This window comes from Sceloporus occidentalis, unplaced genomic scaffold (genome assembly GCF_023333645.1).
Source record: "Sceloporus occidentalis isolate IW3139 unplaced genomic scaffold, rSceOcc1.0.p SCAF_7, whole genome shotgun sequence".
Taxonomy (NCBI): domain Eukaryota; kingdom Metazoa; phylum Chordata; class Lepidosauria; order Squamata; family Phrynosomatidae; genus Sceloporus; species Sceloporus occidentalis.
This window is the reverse complement of record NW_028316987.1, coordinates 62,095,695-62,112,488: the sequence shown is the minus strand read 5'-3', so window position 1 is coordinate 62,112,488 and position 16,794 is coordinate 62,095,695. Positions and strand designations below refer to the sequence as shown.

At 35.0% G+C, this 16,794-nt stretch overlaps 1 protein-coding gene across 7 annotated transcripts in view; it reads right to left on the bottom strand.

Moving 5' to 3' along the window:
* Window positions 1-1,307: 1,307 nt before the first annotated feature.
* CRPPA (CDP-L-ribitol pyrophosphorylase A) overlaps window positions 1,308-16,794 on the bottom strand; it is a 72,052-nt gene continuing 56,565 nt past the window's right edge. For 5 of the 7 annotated variants that reach the window (XM_089533128.1, XM_089533131.1, XM_089533132.1 and 2 more), the window contains one exon: window positions 1,308-2,092. In XM_089533128.1, the coding sequence (XP_089389254.1) occupies window positions 1,988-2,092 (105 nt within the window). In that variant the 3' untranslated portion in view covers window positions 1,308-1,987. The remainder of the gene's footprint in view (window positions 2,093-16,794) is intronic. The other 2 variants (XR_016281942.1, XR_016281944.1) reach the window with 2 other exon arrangements.

Genomic DNA, 16,794 nt, shown 5'->3' with positions numbered 1-16,794 from the left:
TAGTAGTGGCTGATGACATGGATAGCTTGACAAGGGAATTAAATAAATTAATTAAAATAGCCCTATCCTTTTTTACTATACATACGTCAGGATAGCTATACATCACCTCCAGATCAGAGCCTTTTACTATGCTCCGGTATGGCTCCTTAACTTTTTTGTTTGTTTGGTAAAAGGGGTTCCAATGGGTAACTTTCTAAATGTGAGGGTTCTCCTAATCCCAGTGAATAGACATACAAATAAAATAGGAAAAAACTGTAGTTTAGACAGTACTTCTATTGAGTTTGCCTTCCTATCTGAAGACTGATGGGGAGGCACTACTTTTTACAGATGTTATTCAAGGGTCTGCATGCAAGCCCCAGAAGAAATGGCTTCTCCAAGCTAGCTGATCAGATGAATACATATACTCCAGTAGGTAGTTTAAAATGCAACTCGGAATGTTGATGATTATATTTATGAGTTAAATATTCCATATCATATCAGAATCAGCAAGAAAAAAAAAGAAAAAGAAAAGAAAAAAGAACAACTTAAATACATGAAATGCCAGATTTAGTGATCATTCATGTTAAAGAGCATTCTGCAGAAGTTGGAAAGGAACACAGCATTTCTAGGCAGTAAAATAACAAGCAAGTGAAATAACAGGGTGTCTTGAAGTTTTCTCATTTATTTGCTGTTCTGGGCCTTAAAATAATTTCTGATTTATGGTGACTCTAAGGACCAGGATTTTCTGGGGCTGAGAGTGTGTGACTTGCCCAAGGTTACCTGGGGGTTTTCATGACTGAAAAGAGAATTGAACCCTGGTCTCCAGGGTCGTAGTCCAAAACTCAAGCCACTATGCCATACTGGCTCTCATTTATAGAGCAGTCATAAATTGAAACTGATCTGATGACAATTAACAACAAATTGGTAGCAAAAATGCTTTCCTAGATTAACAGTGTTACAATGTAACCAGAATACAGTCCCTGACCTTCCACAGTTGTCTTATGTAAAGAGCTACCAACACTTAATGGAACCTCCTTCTGTGTAAACCAGGGATGGCAAAAATAGTATAGATGAGCTGCTTTCTGCCTCCTCCATGCTGTTGAGGCCCATCACCTCACTTTTTTTTTTGTATAAGAAATTAAGACCAAAACAAAAATGCAAGGAGGTATGAAGGACATTTGGGCCAATTGGGGAAGTGGGATGGAAGACCTCCAAAGTCCTATGGAAAGCCAGCACATCCCTCTCCTCCCCAGTAGTCATCCCCACATCGATCACAAGTGCCACTAAACACAAAGGAATCTATTTCCAAGTAAACATGCACCAAACTGTAAATTAGTTCCATTTATTTCAAAAGATAAGTTACATACATGCTTAGATCGCCTTGTGGATTAATTTAAGGATACTACAGTTGAGCTCATTCAGCCTAAATAGATTTTCATTTGCTCTGCATTCATGCCTGGTTAGAACACAAATAAACCTATATATCATATTTCATTATTATTTTGCTGAAACGCACTCAAGGCAGCATACAGCTCAACTTTATGTACCTTATAATACCTTTATTTTATATTATATCTTCCTCTTATATATTCATATTTTCATCCAAAGTACAAAGGTAACTTCAATTGTACTTAAGTCCCCATTTTCTTTTGATGGTAAATTTATTTTCAGTGCAGTGTTGTTCAAAGTAGGAGTCTGTAGTTTGATGCCAGTCTACTGGTCCATAGCATGTTTCCAGGAAACTATACTAACACAGTTCATATGGTACAAATATGAAGCCAACCTCAGGAACACTGGGAGAAAAAATGCTGGTCTCCCATACTAGATAGCTTGAGATGCACTCAGTAGTCTTCTGTATTTTATTTCAGTCAAAATGTTGTTTATAATGAAGCAATTTGCATATTTGTAGATAACAGTTTCCCTCCTAATATGGATACAGACACACCCATTTCTTTAAAAAAATATGAAAGACTGTAAAAAGTCTTCTTGAAAAATCTGCCATTCCTTTTCATGCTACTAGAATTTGGCCAACAAAGACAGGATTCCTGTCCCTCATTAAAGCTGTGATAAGTGAAACAGACGAATCTACAGTCTCTTGAAGCTTCACATCATCCTGAAAGATAAGAGAGAAAAAGAGTCATGATTTACTTTAAATTTAACAAAGTTCAATTGAAAACACACCTGTTGAAGAGAAATGTTAGCAAGCAGGGAAGACCCAAAGCTCCATAGTGAAAACTGAGTCACAGGCTCAGTATCTGAAATCTCTAGTGTTTTTTTATTTTATATTTAGACATCACATAGCAAGGGAGAGAAATAACTTTTCACGAGGTCTTGAGCAATCATTGCCAGTTGCAGTAGACTTTGCTTCTCCAATGGCCAGAACACCTTTGTGTCACCAGCATCTTTTCCATTTTTTCAGATTTGACTGTCAGGTGTTCACAGATTTGGATAAACAAAATATTTACACATGTTGTAACCTATCATACTGGGATAGGAAAACAAAATAAGCAGCAGAGATCTTGTTCTTATCCTACATTATTGACCACCCACTGCTCCTCTTGTAGTTCTGGGACCCTCATTATATTATGCTTATGGATCATGTAAAAATAGTTCTTTCACTCATTAGCAAAACCGGTAAAACCAGCAACAACAAAAAGCCAATGATCTTGGTAATTAGTCCTTCCATGCTGCACTTCCAAAAACAGACCATTCTGTCAAATTGCTAGTTCAATGAATCCAAGTTAGTTAAAACCTTGTTGAATCTTTCTGGCTTGTAATGTTATTGTTATTTAAATGGATGGTTTACAAGACTTTTATACCAAAAAGAAAAGATCCACAACATTTACCACATCATATGGATGTAATTTGGAAAAGAATAGTCTGGAATGCTGCCAGTCATACAATTTCTCCACTCTTATTGCAAAAGTTTCATTAACCGTATCAGCTTTGGGATGAGGAAATGCTTCATTTATTTAAACAGATTTTCTGGATAAGATATTGACCAACATATTGTATTTGAATGCCTGTCTTTCGATACAGCTGCTATCAAAATACATATTAGATTATTAGACAATAAAAGAAGAACAAGAATATTCTGTAAATTATTCTGATCACAAGAAGCAGATACATCTTAGAAGATCTAAAACACTTCTTCCTATGTTAAGAAAAAAACGTTTGAGGTTTCCAGCTTCTTGGGGGAGGGGGGACATCCATCCAAATCATTTGCAATTTTATTACAGAAGGCAAAAAAGAGTTAAGAAAACATTCAAAATTAAAGTAAAGCTACAGTACAACACAACCATATGCTGCTTTCTGTTTCTGATCAATAAATGTATGAAGCAGAAGCTTTGCTGTATCAAGATAATACAAATACATATATTAAAAACTGTTCTGAATGGTGAATTGTTCTCCTAATTCTTGAAAGCGATTCAGAGAACTGATGATGAAGGATGATGAAGGGTTTAGAAGACAGATCCCACAAAAAAAGAAAAGAAAAGAAATGGAACTGGATGCAATTTAATTCATATTAAAGAAGAGGGGAAATATGCTATTAATGTTTAAATAAAAAAATTTTTAAAGGGTGCAACAAATATTCATTTTGACCATGGAAGCTTGGAGAGGAACTGTGGCATTCATTCAGCAGTGGGAAGAAGATTTAAGTTAAGCACCAGGACAAATTAACACAAAACAGTTTAACAAGAGAACAAAGCTACAAAAGGAAGTTACATAGAGATTTTAGAGTAATGGTTTGAGGGATGGTGACATGAGAAGAACAGAAAGCGTCCCACGCTTTTTGTTTTTCCATTCTACATCTCATCTAAAACAGAGCTCACATAGGTCATCCATCTCTGTCACAGGGATGTGTGCAAGCTGAATGAGAAACAAGTATAACTTCCACGAAGCTGGGGAAAGTGACTCAAGAGTTCTGTTTTGGATTAAATGAAGGTAAAGGGAACAATAAGCATATCTCTCTCTCTCTCTCTCTCTTGTATGGGAAGGTAAGACTTCCTTTGCTAGCATCCAGCTACCTCACTTCAGTAGTGTATCAGAACTAGTTAAAGTCTTTGCAGGGTGGAGGAATCAAGATGCCAATAAAAGACCACTGGCAAGTTTTTTTTTTTTTTTTTTTTTTTTTTTAAAGTATTTATTTAGAATAGAACATTACATATAAAAAGTGCATAAGAGGAAAGCAAAACACCAAACAAACAAGCAACCTAATACACAAACCAATAAACGTCTAGCACAAGCACTATGAGTTACATTACTTGACATTACCTTCTAATCATATACAAACACACAACATATAGACTATTTACAAAAGATATTTGAATTCTTTGACTCTCTAGCCATACTTCCTTTACACTTGAGTATTCCCATATCATGAAATATTTATTTGTTTACTCCTGATATTTATGCTTCTATGTTTGTCAGTTCCTGTATTGATATAATTTTGTCAGATAGTATTCATTTGTTATTTATCCTTTATTATGTGTCATCTCTTTCTTCATTAAGACATTTCCATTCTTCTTCTATCTGGTTTTTATCCTTTCCTCTTAATGAGGCAGATATTATGTCCATATTTTTTGCCTCGTATATTTTAATCAGCCAGTCTTCTATTGATGGATTAGAGATACTTTTCCAGTACTGGGCATATAAAATTCTTGCACATGTAATCATGTACAAAATAATTCTGTTATTTTTTATGGATTTTATATTATGTGTCATATTCAATAAAAATAGCTTTGCTTCAAATGGTATATTAATTCCTAAGATCTTTTGAATAGTTCCGTGAATTTTTTGCCAGAATTCTTTTGTTATATTACATGTCCACCACATGTGGAAAAAATCTCCTTCGGGTTTTCCACATTTCCAACATTTAGTATCACCTGATTTATATATATAATGTATTTTTTGGGGGGTTAAATACCATCTATATAGCATCTTGATGTAATTTTCTTTATAATTTTGACACAGGGTAAATTTATTTGTATCTTTCCATGATTTTTCCCATTCGTCTGTTGTTATTGTTTTCTTAATATCCTGTGCCCATCTTACCATACTACTTTTGATGGTTTCATCCTCCAGATCTCTTTCTTTTAATATTTTGTAGTATTTTGATATATGTTTTCCTTTTTGATCCAACATTATTTTATCTATCTCATTATTTTCCATTGTCAGTCCAAAGGTTTTACTGTCTGTTTTAAAACGATTATTTATTTGGTTATATAAAAACCAATCTTTAATTTTCCCTTTTTCTTTCAGTTCCTCTATAGTTTTCATATTATATTTACCTTCTGACGTTTTATTTATTATATCTCCATATCTTAACCAAGAAGCTTCTTTATCTTTAGTTCTACTGTAATAGGCTTCTTGTATGGATACCCAAGGAGGAATATTCTTATAGAATTGATATCTGATTTTGTACCAGACTTTGAGCAAAGCTTTTCTTATGACATGATGATTAAACAAACTATTATTTTTGGGTTTCATGTACCACATATATGCGTGTATCCCCATATTCAAATTATCTTTTTCAATATTCAACACATTTTTATTCTCCAGTTTGAACCACTCCTCTAGCCACTTGAGACATACCGCATAATAATATAACTTAAAATTTGGTAGGTTACATCCCCCTCGTAGCTTATCTTCCGTTAAAAGTTTCCATTTAACCCTTGCTCTTTTACCTTCCCACAAAAATTTGCTTAGTTCCTTCTGCCATAGAACAAAACAGTTTTCATTAACAATAATTGGAATATTAGAGAACAAGTACATAAATCTTGGAAGTATATTCATTTTAATTAAGGCAATTTTGCCCAAGAAGGATAATTTATATTTAGACCATTTTTCTAAGTCTTTTTTAATCTCTGTCCATGTTTTTGTATAATTATTCTGAAATAATTCGGTGTTTCTTTTGGTAAAGTAAATACCCAAATATTTAACTTTGTTAACAATACTAAACCCTGATATTTCTTTAAGTTCTTTTTCTTCATTTTTTGGAAGATTTTTTGTAAGGATCATGGTTTTTCCTGCATTGATTTTAAATCCCGCTAAAATTCCATATTCCTTAATTGTCTGAATTAGTAAATTTATGCTTTTGTTTGGATCATCTAGAAAGAAAATTATATCATCAGCAAATACTTTTAGTTTATATTCAATTTCTCTAACTTTAACCCCTCTAATTGATTCTTCTCCTTTTATTTTATTAATCAAAATTTCTAAGATCAAAATAAACAGTAATGGAGACAAGGGACATCCTTGTCTTGTTCCCCTTTTAACCTTAAAGCATTTAGATTTCTCCTCGTTAATGAGTAAGTATGCTTTCTGTTCCGTATATATCTTTTTTATCCATCTCCCAAACTCTTCTCCTAGATCAATCCTTTTTATAACTTCAAATAAAAATTTCCAATCCACTTGGTCAAAAGCTTTCTCTGCATCAAGCAGGATACATGCCAATTTTTTTTCACTATGCTGTTCATAATGTTCCAAAATATTTATAAATGTTCTGATATTATTCTGTCCATAACGTCCAGGTATAAATCCATTTTGGTCTTCTTGTATATATTCTATCAAGACATTTTTTAGCCTGTTTGCCAATATGGATGAAAATATTTTATAATCTACGTTAGTGAGTGAGATGGGTCTGTAATTCCTTATATCAGTATGATCTTTTTCACCTTTAGGGATGACTGTTATTAATGCTTCCTTCCAGGTTTCAGGTACGCCATGCTTATTTATTTCGTTGAATGTTTGTTTTAATGGTTCTAACAGTTCTTCCTTTAATTTTTTATAGTAGATTGCTGATATCCCATCCGGACCCGCAGCTTTTCCCAATTTTTGCTTTTGTATTGCTTCCATAATTTCTTTGTCTGTAATTTCTTTATTCAAATTTTGTTTTTGAACTTCGTTTATTGTTTTTAGGTTCAGTTTATTTAAATACTGTTTAATTTTAATGTTTTTATTTTCCATATCTGTCTCATTATCATACAATTCTTCATAGTACTTTGTAAATTTCTCTATAATTTCATTTTGTGTGGTATATCTTTTATCATTATATTTTATTTCATTAATAATCTTTTTTCTTCTTATTTTTTTAATTTTTTGTGCCAATAGTTTCCCAGCTTTATTTCCGGATTCAAAATTCCTTTGCTTAATTGTTCTTAATTTAGTTGTGATTTCTTGAATAGACAATGCTTTTAATTTTTCTTGTAATATTTCCACTTCTATTTTTAATTTTTTGTCACCCTTTTCTTTCCATTCTTTTTCTTTTTGTTTTAATTTATTTTGTAAATGTGTCTCTTCCATTTTCTTTTTCTTTTTTTGTTCACTATTTATCTTAATAAAAATTCCTCTCGCTACTGCTTTGCTTGCATCCCATATAGTTTTCATTGGGATTTCATCTGTTATGTTTTCTTTAAAGTACCATCTCATTTCTTCTTTTACACGTTTTGTCAGTTGTTCATCATTTAACAGGTCTCCATTTAATCTCCAAGTGTAATTCAATTTTTTTTCTTGTATGGTCAATATAATAGGATTATGGTCTGAAACTGGCTTTCCTAAAATTTCTGATGACTGAATATATGGAAGTAAAGTTTTTGACACTAAAAATAAATCTATTCTAGCAAAGGAGTTATGCACTTCTGAAAAAAAGGTGAAGTTTCTTGATTGACCATATTTATATCTCCACACATCCAAAAGATTTAGATCTTCTATCATTCGAAAAAAGGTCTTAGGTAGCTTGCCTTGATTCTTTTTCATGTTTTTACCGTCATTGGATTTTCTATCAATAATTGGATTTATTACTCCATTAAAGTCTCCTAGTACTATAATGTTTTCATAATCAAGCTCTTGAATTTTCTCATGTAATTTATCAAAATATTTCTCTTTATTTTCATGTGGCGCGTAAATTCCTACAACCAATGTTGTACAATTCCTTAATTTCACTTCCGCTGCAATACATGATCCATTTTCATCATGAAATATTTCTTTAGAATTGTATTTTTTACTGATATATAATGCTACCCCTTTTTTCTTCTTATCCAAGGTAGCTGTATAGCATTCACCTAATTTTGGATTTCTTAAATATTTTATTTCTTCCGATTTAATTTTTGTCTCCTGTATGCAAATAATATCACCTTTTAATTTCTCGAGCTGGTGGAAAATGATGCTCCTTTTGTATTTGGAATTTATCCCTTTTACATTCCACGAAATTAATTTAGTTGTCATTGTTGTGTTGTGATTGTTCCACCCCTTCCACCCCTTTTATTTTGTAAGCTTAATTACAGAATGATATAAAGTATACACTTATTTTTCCAGAAATATCTAGAATAGCTGTTAGTAATCTTAACAATATAATTCTTTCTTATAATATCTCTTGATTTCAAGACAGCAAGTCTATTTCTGTTCTTTCTAATGGAGTAAATCTTTCTATTTCTTTTTCTTCTTGTCTTTGTTTTTCTATGTCTTTTTCCTTTTCGTTATGTTTCCTCGGTTTCCACTCTCTTGCTGGGTATTCTCTTCCTTGTTTTTTTCCTCCGTTCTCTTTGTATTCTCTTTTCAATTTTATTTCTATTTCATTAGCTTTTTCCAATGTGTCAATTCTATATCTCCTTTGTTGATAGTAAAAGGACAGTCCTTCAATTCTTTCCCACCTGAAATCTATATCCAAATTTTTTAGGAGCTGTGTTAATGGTTTGTATTTCTGTCTATTCAACATTATCTGTGGTGGAATGTCTTTAAATATTTTAATCTCTGTATCCTCAATCTGTAGTTTTGTTTGATAATTTTGTTGAATAAATCTATCTCTGATTCTCGATCTTGTAAAACAAACCGCTATGTCTCTGGGAATATTTCTTTCTTTGTTTTGGTAGGAATTAATTCTAAAGATTTTATCAATTTCTAACTCTAATTCTTCTGGTGTTATTTTAATGTATACAGCCAGAGCGGGTATAAGTCTCTCATATAAATCTTCCTTATTTCTTTCTGTTACTCCTCTTAGCTTCATACATTTTTCCCTGTAACGCAGTTCATTATTCCATTCCATGCGTTTTTGTTCTTCCTGTTGTTGATTAAGATCTTTAGAAGATTTTTCCAATATTGTAGTCCTTTCCTTTATTTGTTCTACTTCTTTCTGAGTATTGTTAAGATCAGTTGTTAATTTGTCTATCTTTTTCCCAAAGAGATCTAGTTCTTTTTTAACATCTTTCCTTATTTCAGATCGTGTATCTTTTATTTCTTCTCTTAGCTCTGTACAAGCATTTCTTATGTCTTCTTTGGTCTCTAGTCTTGCGTCTTTTATCTCTTGTTGTAATTTCCGTATTTCATCCAGGATGCGAATATTCGGATCAATAATCTTAATTGTATCTTCCATCGATCCTCTTCTAGCTGTCGTTAATACCAACTGAGATTGTGTAGGTCCTTTATTTGTTTTTGCCATACTTTCCTTTTTCTCTTCCTATTTGACAAGTATATCGCAAGTTATACCTATATTTATGTTAAAACTAAATAGTCCTTTAAATAGTAACAGTTTTTACCAAATAATACCTTAATGGAGGATAATACATTAATCAGACTCTTAAACTATATTTCTTTTCTATTTTACCCCCTCCCTTCTCTTGTTTTAATTAAGATAATTTTATAGTAATGTCAATTAGAGCCCTTAGAGACAAAAGCAAACACAAACAATAATAGACAACTTTCTAAAAAAAAAAATTTTTTCCTCTATTACATCTCAATTCTTGATATTTTATATTCAGTGATATAACAGTCCTCTTACTCTTTCCTTTTCCTTTTCCTTTTCTTTCCTTCTTGCAGTTTCTCTTGTTTCCATATGAGTTTTTCAATTATAAGAAGTCTTCTTCCCAGTGTGTTCTTATTCTTCCTTGAATTTAGTTGATTTAAATGTCTGTTTTAAGCTTTAGTTCCATTGAGTTCTCCTTGTTTATCTATACAGAGAATAAGATTATGCCAACCAGATAAATTAATAGTACTTTCTTATTTTACAAACTTATATTCCTTTAGCTTAAATAAGGTAACTAAGCAATAATAAAGTCCTTCTATTCTATTTTGTTAGTTTAAATTTATATTTTCCCCCTTTACATACCCAGTGTTCACAATTATTTATTCACTTTACTTATAATATTTTGTAAGTAAGTAATACTTATCTTAAATTTCTTATCTTCCTATAAGTTTGTATTACTCTTCCTTATTTCTTCCTTCCTTTGTTTAGTTTCTACTAGTTCAATCCTTTATTTTCTTTATTTCTTCTATAATTCTCTTCTTTTTCAGTCTGTTCCTCACCTCTTAGTTCCTCGTTTATCTCTTGTTAAATATTTCCTCCAAACTTCTCTCCCCTGTGTGTCCTCTTAGCTCTTTTCGTCCTTGTGTCTTATTTGCTTCTTCTCCGCCTTTTTCTCTCTCCCTCAGTCCTCTTTTGCTTCCTTTTAGCTCCCCCTTACACTTACTTTTTTCCACCTGTGTCTTCCTTCTCTCCCAGCTCCTCCTTCAGCTTCTTCTATTCTCCTGTCTGCTTCTATCCTTCCTCTACTCTCCGTCGTCCGTCGCGCGCACCTTCTTCCCCCCCGCCTGTTTCTATCCTTCCTCTTTCTTGGTTCTCCGTCGTCCGTCGCGCGCTCCCCTTTTCACCTCCTCCTCTGTCTCTCTCCCAGCGCGCGTTCCTGTCTGCTTCTGTCCTTCCTCCTTCTCTGCTCTCCGTCGTCCGTCGCGCGCTCCCCTTTTCACCTCCTCCTCTGTCTCTCTCCCAGCGCGCGTTCCTGTCTGCTTCTGTCCTTCCTCCTTCTCTGCTCTCCGTCGTCCGTCGCGCGCTCCCCTTTTCACCTCCTCCTCTGTCTCTCTCCCAGCGCGCGTTCCTGTCTGCTTCTGTCCTTCCTCCTTCTCTGCTCTCCGTCGTCCGTCGCGCGCTCCCCTTTTCACCTCCTCCTCTGTCTCTCTCCCAGCGCGCGTTCCTGTCTGCTTCTGTCCTTCCTCCTTCTCTGCTCTCCGTCGTCCGTCGCGCGCTCCCCTTTTCACCTCCTCCTCTGTCTCTCTCCCAGCGCGCGTTCCTGTCTGCTTCTGTCCTTCCTCCTTCTCTGCTCTCCGTCGTCCGTCGCGCGCTCCCCTTTTCACCTCCTCCTCTGTCTCTCTCCCAGCGCGCGTTCCTGTCTGCTTCTGTCCTTCCTCCTTCTCTGCTCTCCGTCGTCCGTCGCGCGCGCCCTTTTTCGTCTCCTTCTCTGTCTTTCTCCCAGCGCGCGTTCCCGTCAGTTCTATCTGTTTCTCCCTCTGTTCTTCGCCGCGCACGCCCGCTTTCACCTCCGTCTCTCTCACCTTTCACTCTCTCTCAGTGCGCGCCCCGTCCGTTCAGTCTTTTTCTTTTTCTTTTCCTTTTCTTATTTCTTATTTCTTTTTAAGGTTCTCTTTTTATCTTGTCTTATCTTATTTGTTTATTTATTATTTATCTTCGCCCCTATAAACCCATTCCTCATTATACCAAATTCACTCCTTGTTTTCTTTTTATCTCTCTGCACTCCCTCCTCCAATTTCTGTCTTTGCAGCTTACTTCTTTAAGTAGAGGCTTCTGGGAGTTGTAGTTTCAACTTTACTTTAGCGTTTTTTCCGTTTGATCTTGTTTCGATGCTTTCAATGCTTTCAGTTCAGCTTATTGGCAACACAGGAGTGCAGGAGCACTTATATAGGTGGGTAAACTCAAGTAGCTGTTTGTTTATATAAGCAGCTTTTGTTGTTGCTTTTTTATACACAGCAGGCGTCTTCCCCCCCGTAGTAACGGTTACAACAACAGGTGTCCACAACTCTTCGGTCCTTTAGGGTGGTGTATCACCAGGTCTCCCCCTTGGACCCCCCTCTGAGTTGCCAGGCTATTCTTACCTCCCAGTAAGAATATGGACGGGTAGTTTGCAATCCCGTTCCCCCAAGTACTGCTGTTGTGAAGGCAAGGTTAGAGAGCTCTTCTAACCCGTGGCCTCCTCCTTCGCCTGCTGTGCCGGAAGTCTCAAAAGACCACTGGCAAGTTTTGAAGGTTGCAGCAACAATGAGCATGAACTGGAAAGGTACAGGGACTAATAACCAGAAGCCTCATCAGTCTGCCAGAGGGGAAAATATATATGTTTCTGACAGAGAATACATATGTCCCAGGGGGAGAGATACTAAAAGAAAAAGGCATCCAGCACGGGTGGGATTTCATGAAGAAGGAACTGCTAATTGTCCTCTTTGCTTTGTCCCCCTCTCCTGTTTTTTTGTTTTTTTAAATGTTCAATTGTAAATATGCTTTTGATTTTCTTCCTTGACTTTCATCATCATCATCATCATCATCATCATCATCATCATCATCATCATCTCAATTTGTATTTCATTTCATATTTTATTTCAAAGTAATCATTCCAAGTCTTCGCTATTTTCTGCTACCAGTATGATATCATTTGGATAAATTAAATTATTGATGTCCCTTCATCTGATTTTTCAGACCTCCTTCCTCCAAGCCGTGTCACCAATGGGACCTGAGGGCGCATGTTTTTTTCTTATCCGTGGGAGAGGGAGGTCTGGAATGGATCCCCGCGGCTAAGAAGGAACAATTGTACTACTTTTCATGCCATGCAGGGCATGATCTTAGCAACATTCTCCTATAGTAAGCATAAACAGAGCTATAGTGCATACAATGTGGTGTAGTGGCTTGAATGTTATACTAGGATTCTGGGAGACAAGGGTTCAAATCCACACTCAGCCACAGAAACCAACTGAGTGACTTTGGACAAGGCACAGTCTTATCAGCCTCTCAACCTCACCGTCTCTCAGGAAGACACTAATGATCAACTGATTTCAATGACAGTTAAAGTCCATGTGTGCATTAGGGTTAGAGCATTTGATCAGACTGGGAAGACCTCTGATCTCCACTTAGGCATGAAGCTCTATGGGTGGCCTTCAGCCAGTCTCTCCCTTCCTATTCCCTACTCCCTCTTAACCTATCTCAAGGGGTTGTTGAAATGATAAAATGGGTTGGGGGGATGATGTGACCCTTTTGGAAAAGAGATGAAAAATAGCAATAGCATTAATTGACAATGATGGAAGAATTTAGCAAGAATCTACATGCTGTGTGCTGAGCAATATTATATTATTTAACTTATAAAAGGAAATTTCTTTGTGGTGAGTTTTGGAACACATTAAATCTTCTGTGGCACAAAACAATGAAGCAGAAAACACTTTTCTATATTCTCAATTTAAAGCACAATCATCTTGTTTCTCATAAAATGTACTTATAAACAATAATTTTCATGTTAAGACTTCTATGTCTAGACAAAAATGTGAAGATGCAACACCTACTGCATTAATCTACATTTATTATTAAGTCATTCCAATCTTCAGTTAATCCTGACCCTTAGATGCTGAAAATAATTTTTAGAAACTAAGAACAATTAATAACTACAGGATTCATTCCAAACGTTTCTTACTTATAGATTATCCAGTTTAGATAGCAGAAGTGATGATATACTGCAGTGATTTTTTAAAAAGAAAGTCCTCTATGTACACAGCACAATTCTTTGTAAAAACTCAGCAATACTCTTCTTAATCTGTTATCTTCTGATAAAAGATTATATGGTAGTCCAATGTAAAGTGACAGAAATGCAAATTTATGAGCATTTCTTTAAATTATGAAATGTGTTAACATTTTTACCTATAATCCAAAATTGGAAAGTTATTTTAAAGTTAATATTTTGGCGACTGTTAAATGTCATAGTCCAGTCATAAATAGCTAAGTGACAACATTTCATTAGGAGGCTTCAGCTTTATGACTCTGTAACAAATATAAAACTACCATGTATATTCAAACTATAAACTGAGGGCAGGTTTGGGGCCAGAGTTATGGATTTCGATATGACCGATGGATACTGTATATACTCAACTATAAATTGATCTCATGTATGTCAAGGGCAATTTTTGGGGCCAAAATTATGGAGTTTGATATGAACCGTGGATAAGTCGAGAATAAAACTTAGCAGCATGTAACAACTGATGTAAAGGATGAAGCAAAAGAAAACAATGCTAAAGAACTTTAAAAATTTTGACAGGTGTAACTGTTTGTGCTCACCATAAAGGGTGGATGGATGAGATAGTAGAGGGGGGTTGAAGCTCTCACATTTCACTAGGGCATTGTTCCTTTTTTGATAAGAGTTAAAGTACAGTACTTACATTGACCCATGGACAAGCCAACCCAGTTTTTTGGGGTCATTTTTTTAACTAAAATTTCTAGACTTATACAAGAGTATATACAGTAAGTCAAGGGTAAAACTTAGGGACATGAAACAAAGGATGTAAAAACCGAAGCAAAGGAAAACGATAGAAAATTCCAGTAGGCGTAACTATTTGTGCTCACCCTAAAGGCTGGCTGGATGGATGAAGAAGGAAGGAGCTACAGTAAATTGTGGCAGTTCTATGTATGGTGGAGGTGACTAGACACAGGCAGGGCTAAGAAAATGTGCACATGTCAAAAAGGATGAAAAGACAAAGCAAATAAAATGGTGACTACATTAGCAGTGATTAACTTTAATGTGGTAACTCTGCCTGATTTTAACCCATAAAGCTCACAAACGTACACAAATGTCTTCTCCAAATCCTTCAAATCCTGATTTCTCCGAGCACTCCTTTAAGGAAAAGTGCCATCACTGCCATTTTCCTATTCAGGCATTCAAAAAATAAAAATAAAAAATCAGAAGTGATGCTGCGGTGGAAAGAGTAAGAGTAGAGGGGATTGGTGCTTCTTTTAGGTGCTTCCAGCATGGACTAAGCACTCACCTTTGATTTTGTATTCCTGCACAGCAGGGAGCTGGACTGGATGACCTGATGGTCTCTTCCAATCCTATGATTCTACTCAGAGAATGGGATGGTTCCTTTTGTTTATAAATAAGAATTAAAGTACACCTATTCATATATCCACTCAGATTTTGGGGGTCAATTTTTAACTAAAATTTCTAGACTTATATGTTAATATATAGAGTAAATGCATATCCATGAGTGCCCCTTACAGAAAATTCCAAAATCTGAAATACTCCATAATTCAAAACATTTTGAGCTATTTACCTGTGCTGTATTTGTGCAGCTGGAGAGAGACATGACTGGAGAGAGAGATGAGGATCTGTGAAATGGCAAAAGGTATGAATTCATGCCAAGTTTTACTCCTGGACTCCACAAATCCTCAGTCTCTCTCCAATCTCATTATACAAATACAGGTAATCCAAAATCCAGGGGGAAAGGCAAAATACAGAATGCTTCTGGTCCCAAGTATTTTGAATAAGGGATACTCAACTTGTAATGGAATTCTAATACTCCTTCCTTTCCTTTTCTTTCCCTCCCCCCCCCCCCCCCATTTTTTGGTTTTCTTTTTCTAGATATAATAAAAGCAGCATTGAGAGGACAAATTCCTAGTGATGGAAGTGTATCTATGTTTTCCCACTCAAAAAATGCCTCTATCCTATGGATTCAAATATGTTAAGTGTGACTCAAAATTATGCATTTCAAAGGCTATTGCTCTTTCAGAAATAGGGAAAAATAATTCCAGATTTTCTTATGTGTTTTATGTAATCTATGTTCTCAAATACTAGCCCTTAAATATTAAAGCCCTTGAAAACTGGGCATTATTACAACCCTAGTGGAATAATGCCTCCATGAACCAGTCACAGCAACATAATTGTACAATTATTATTAAAATGGAATATCATGAACATGGTGATATACAAAGCTAATGTTTATTATAGGATTGATTGATTGAAGTAAATCCATAATTAGTGTGTAAATTACATGTTAATCCCAACTGGGGTCAACCAATTGTAATCAATGGGATTTATCTTAGTGGTGTCCCATTTATTTCAGTATGCCTACTATAGAAAGGACTAAAATAGATTTGCATAGAGCCAGCATGATGTAGTGGTTTGAGCACCAGGCTAAGACTTTGGAGGGCAAGGGTTTGAATCTTGCTCAGCCATGGAAACCCACTGGGTGACTTTGGGCAAGCCACATCCTCTCAGCCTCAGAAGAAGGCAATAACATCTCTGAATAAATCTTGCCAAGAAAACTCTGTGATAAGAGTCACCCTAAGTTGGAAACAACTTTAAAGCAACCCCCCCCAAAAAACCCAAAACTAGATTTAAACCTAATTATTTTGATGGCTTCCACTGTTTTTCCTTTAAGGTGTACAAAACGTAAAACTGTACAAGATTAACCCTTCTCTCTAAGAAAATAAAGAAAAAAGATTGATAGAGCTATTTCAAAATTTCTATGTAAATTACCAAAGACATACTATATTTACCATCATTGGGCAAGTAACATGAATTTAAGTAGTCTACTGGATCTTTACAATTGTTCAAATTACAATTTTCAACCAAAATATTATATTTTGTGCTTTAAAAACTAACAAATTAGGTGTACCTATATGAGAAGTTCTAAACTTTCTTTGAAATGTTTATATTTTTAATGGTATATTGAATTTGTAGTATTTTTCTTTGGTATTTACAAAACTTAAAATAAAATGCAATGGAATATGGAAATTATATTGCCTAAGCACCACCTGTAACATATTCTAACAACACTTACAATCGCAAAAACAGATATCTTGACACATAATGCTCTCAAGCTTTTATCAGTTAGTTTCTAAAAATTCTTACATCATACTATTATAACATTATTGAAAAGTATTAGGTATGCACATTTGTAGCCAAAGGAATGAACAAATTAAAAATTGTATTGTAAGAAACCATGTTTTTCATCACCATCTGATCTTAAGTTTGGGGGGGGGGGTTAATAAGACCAAAATCT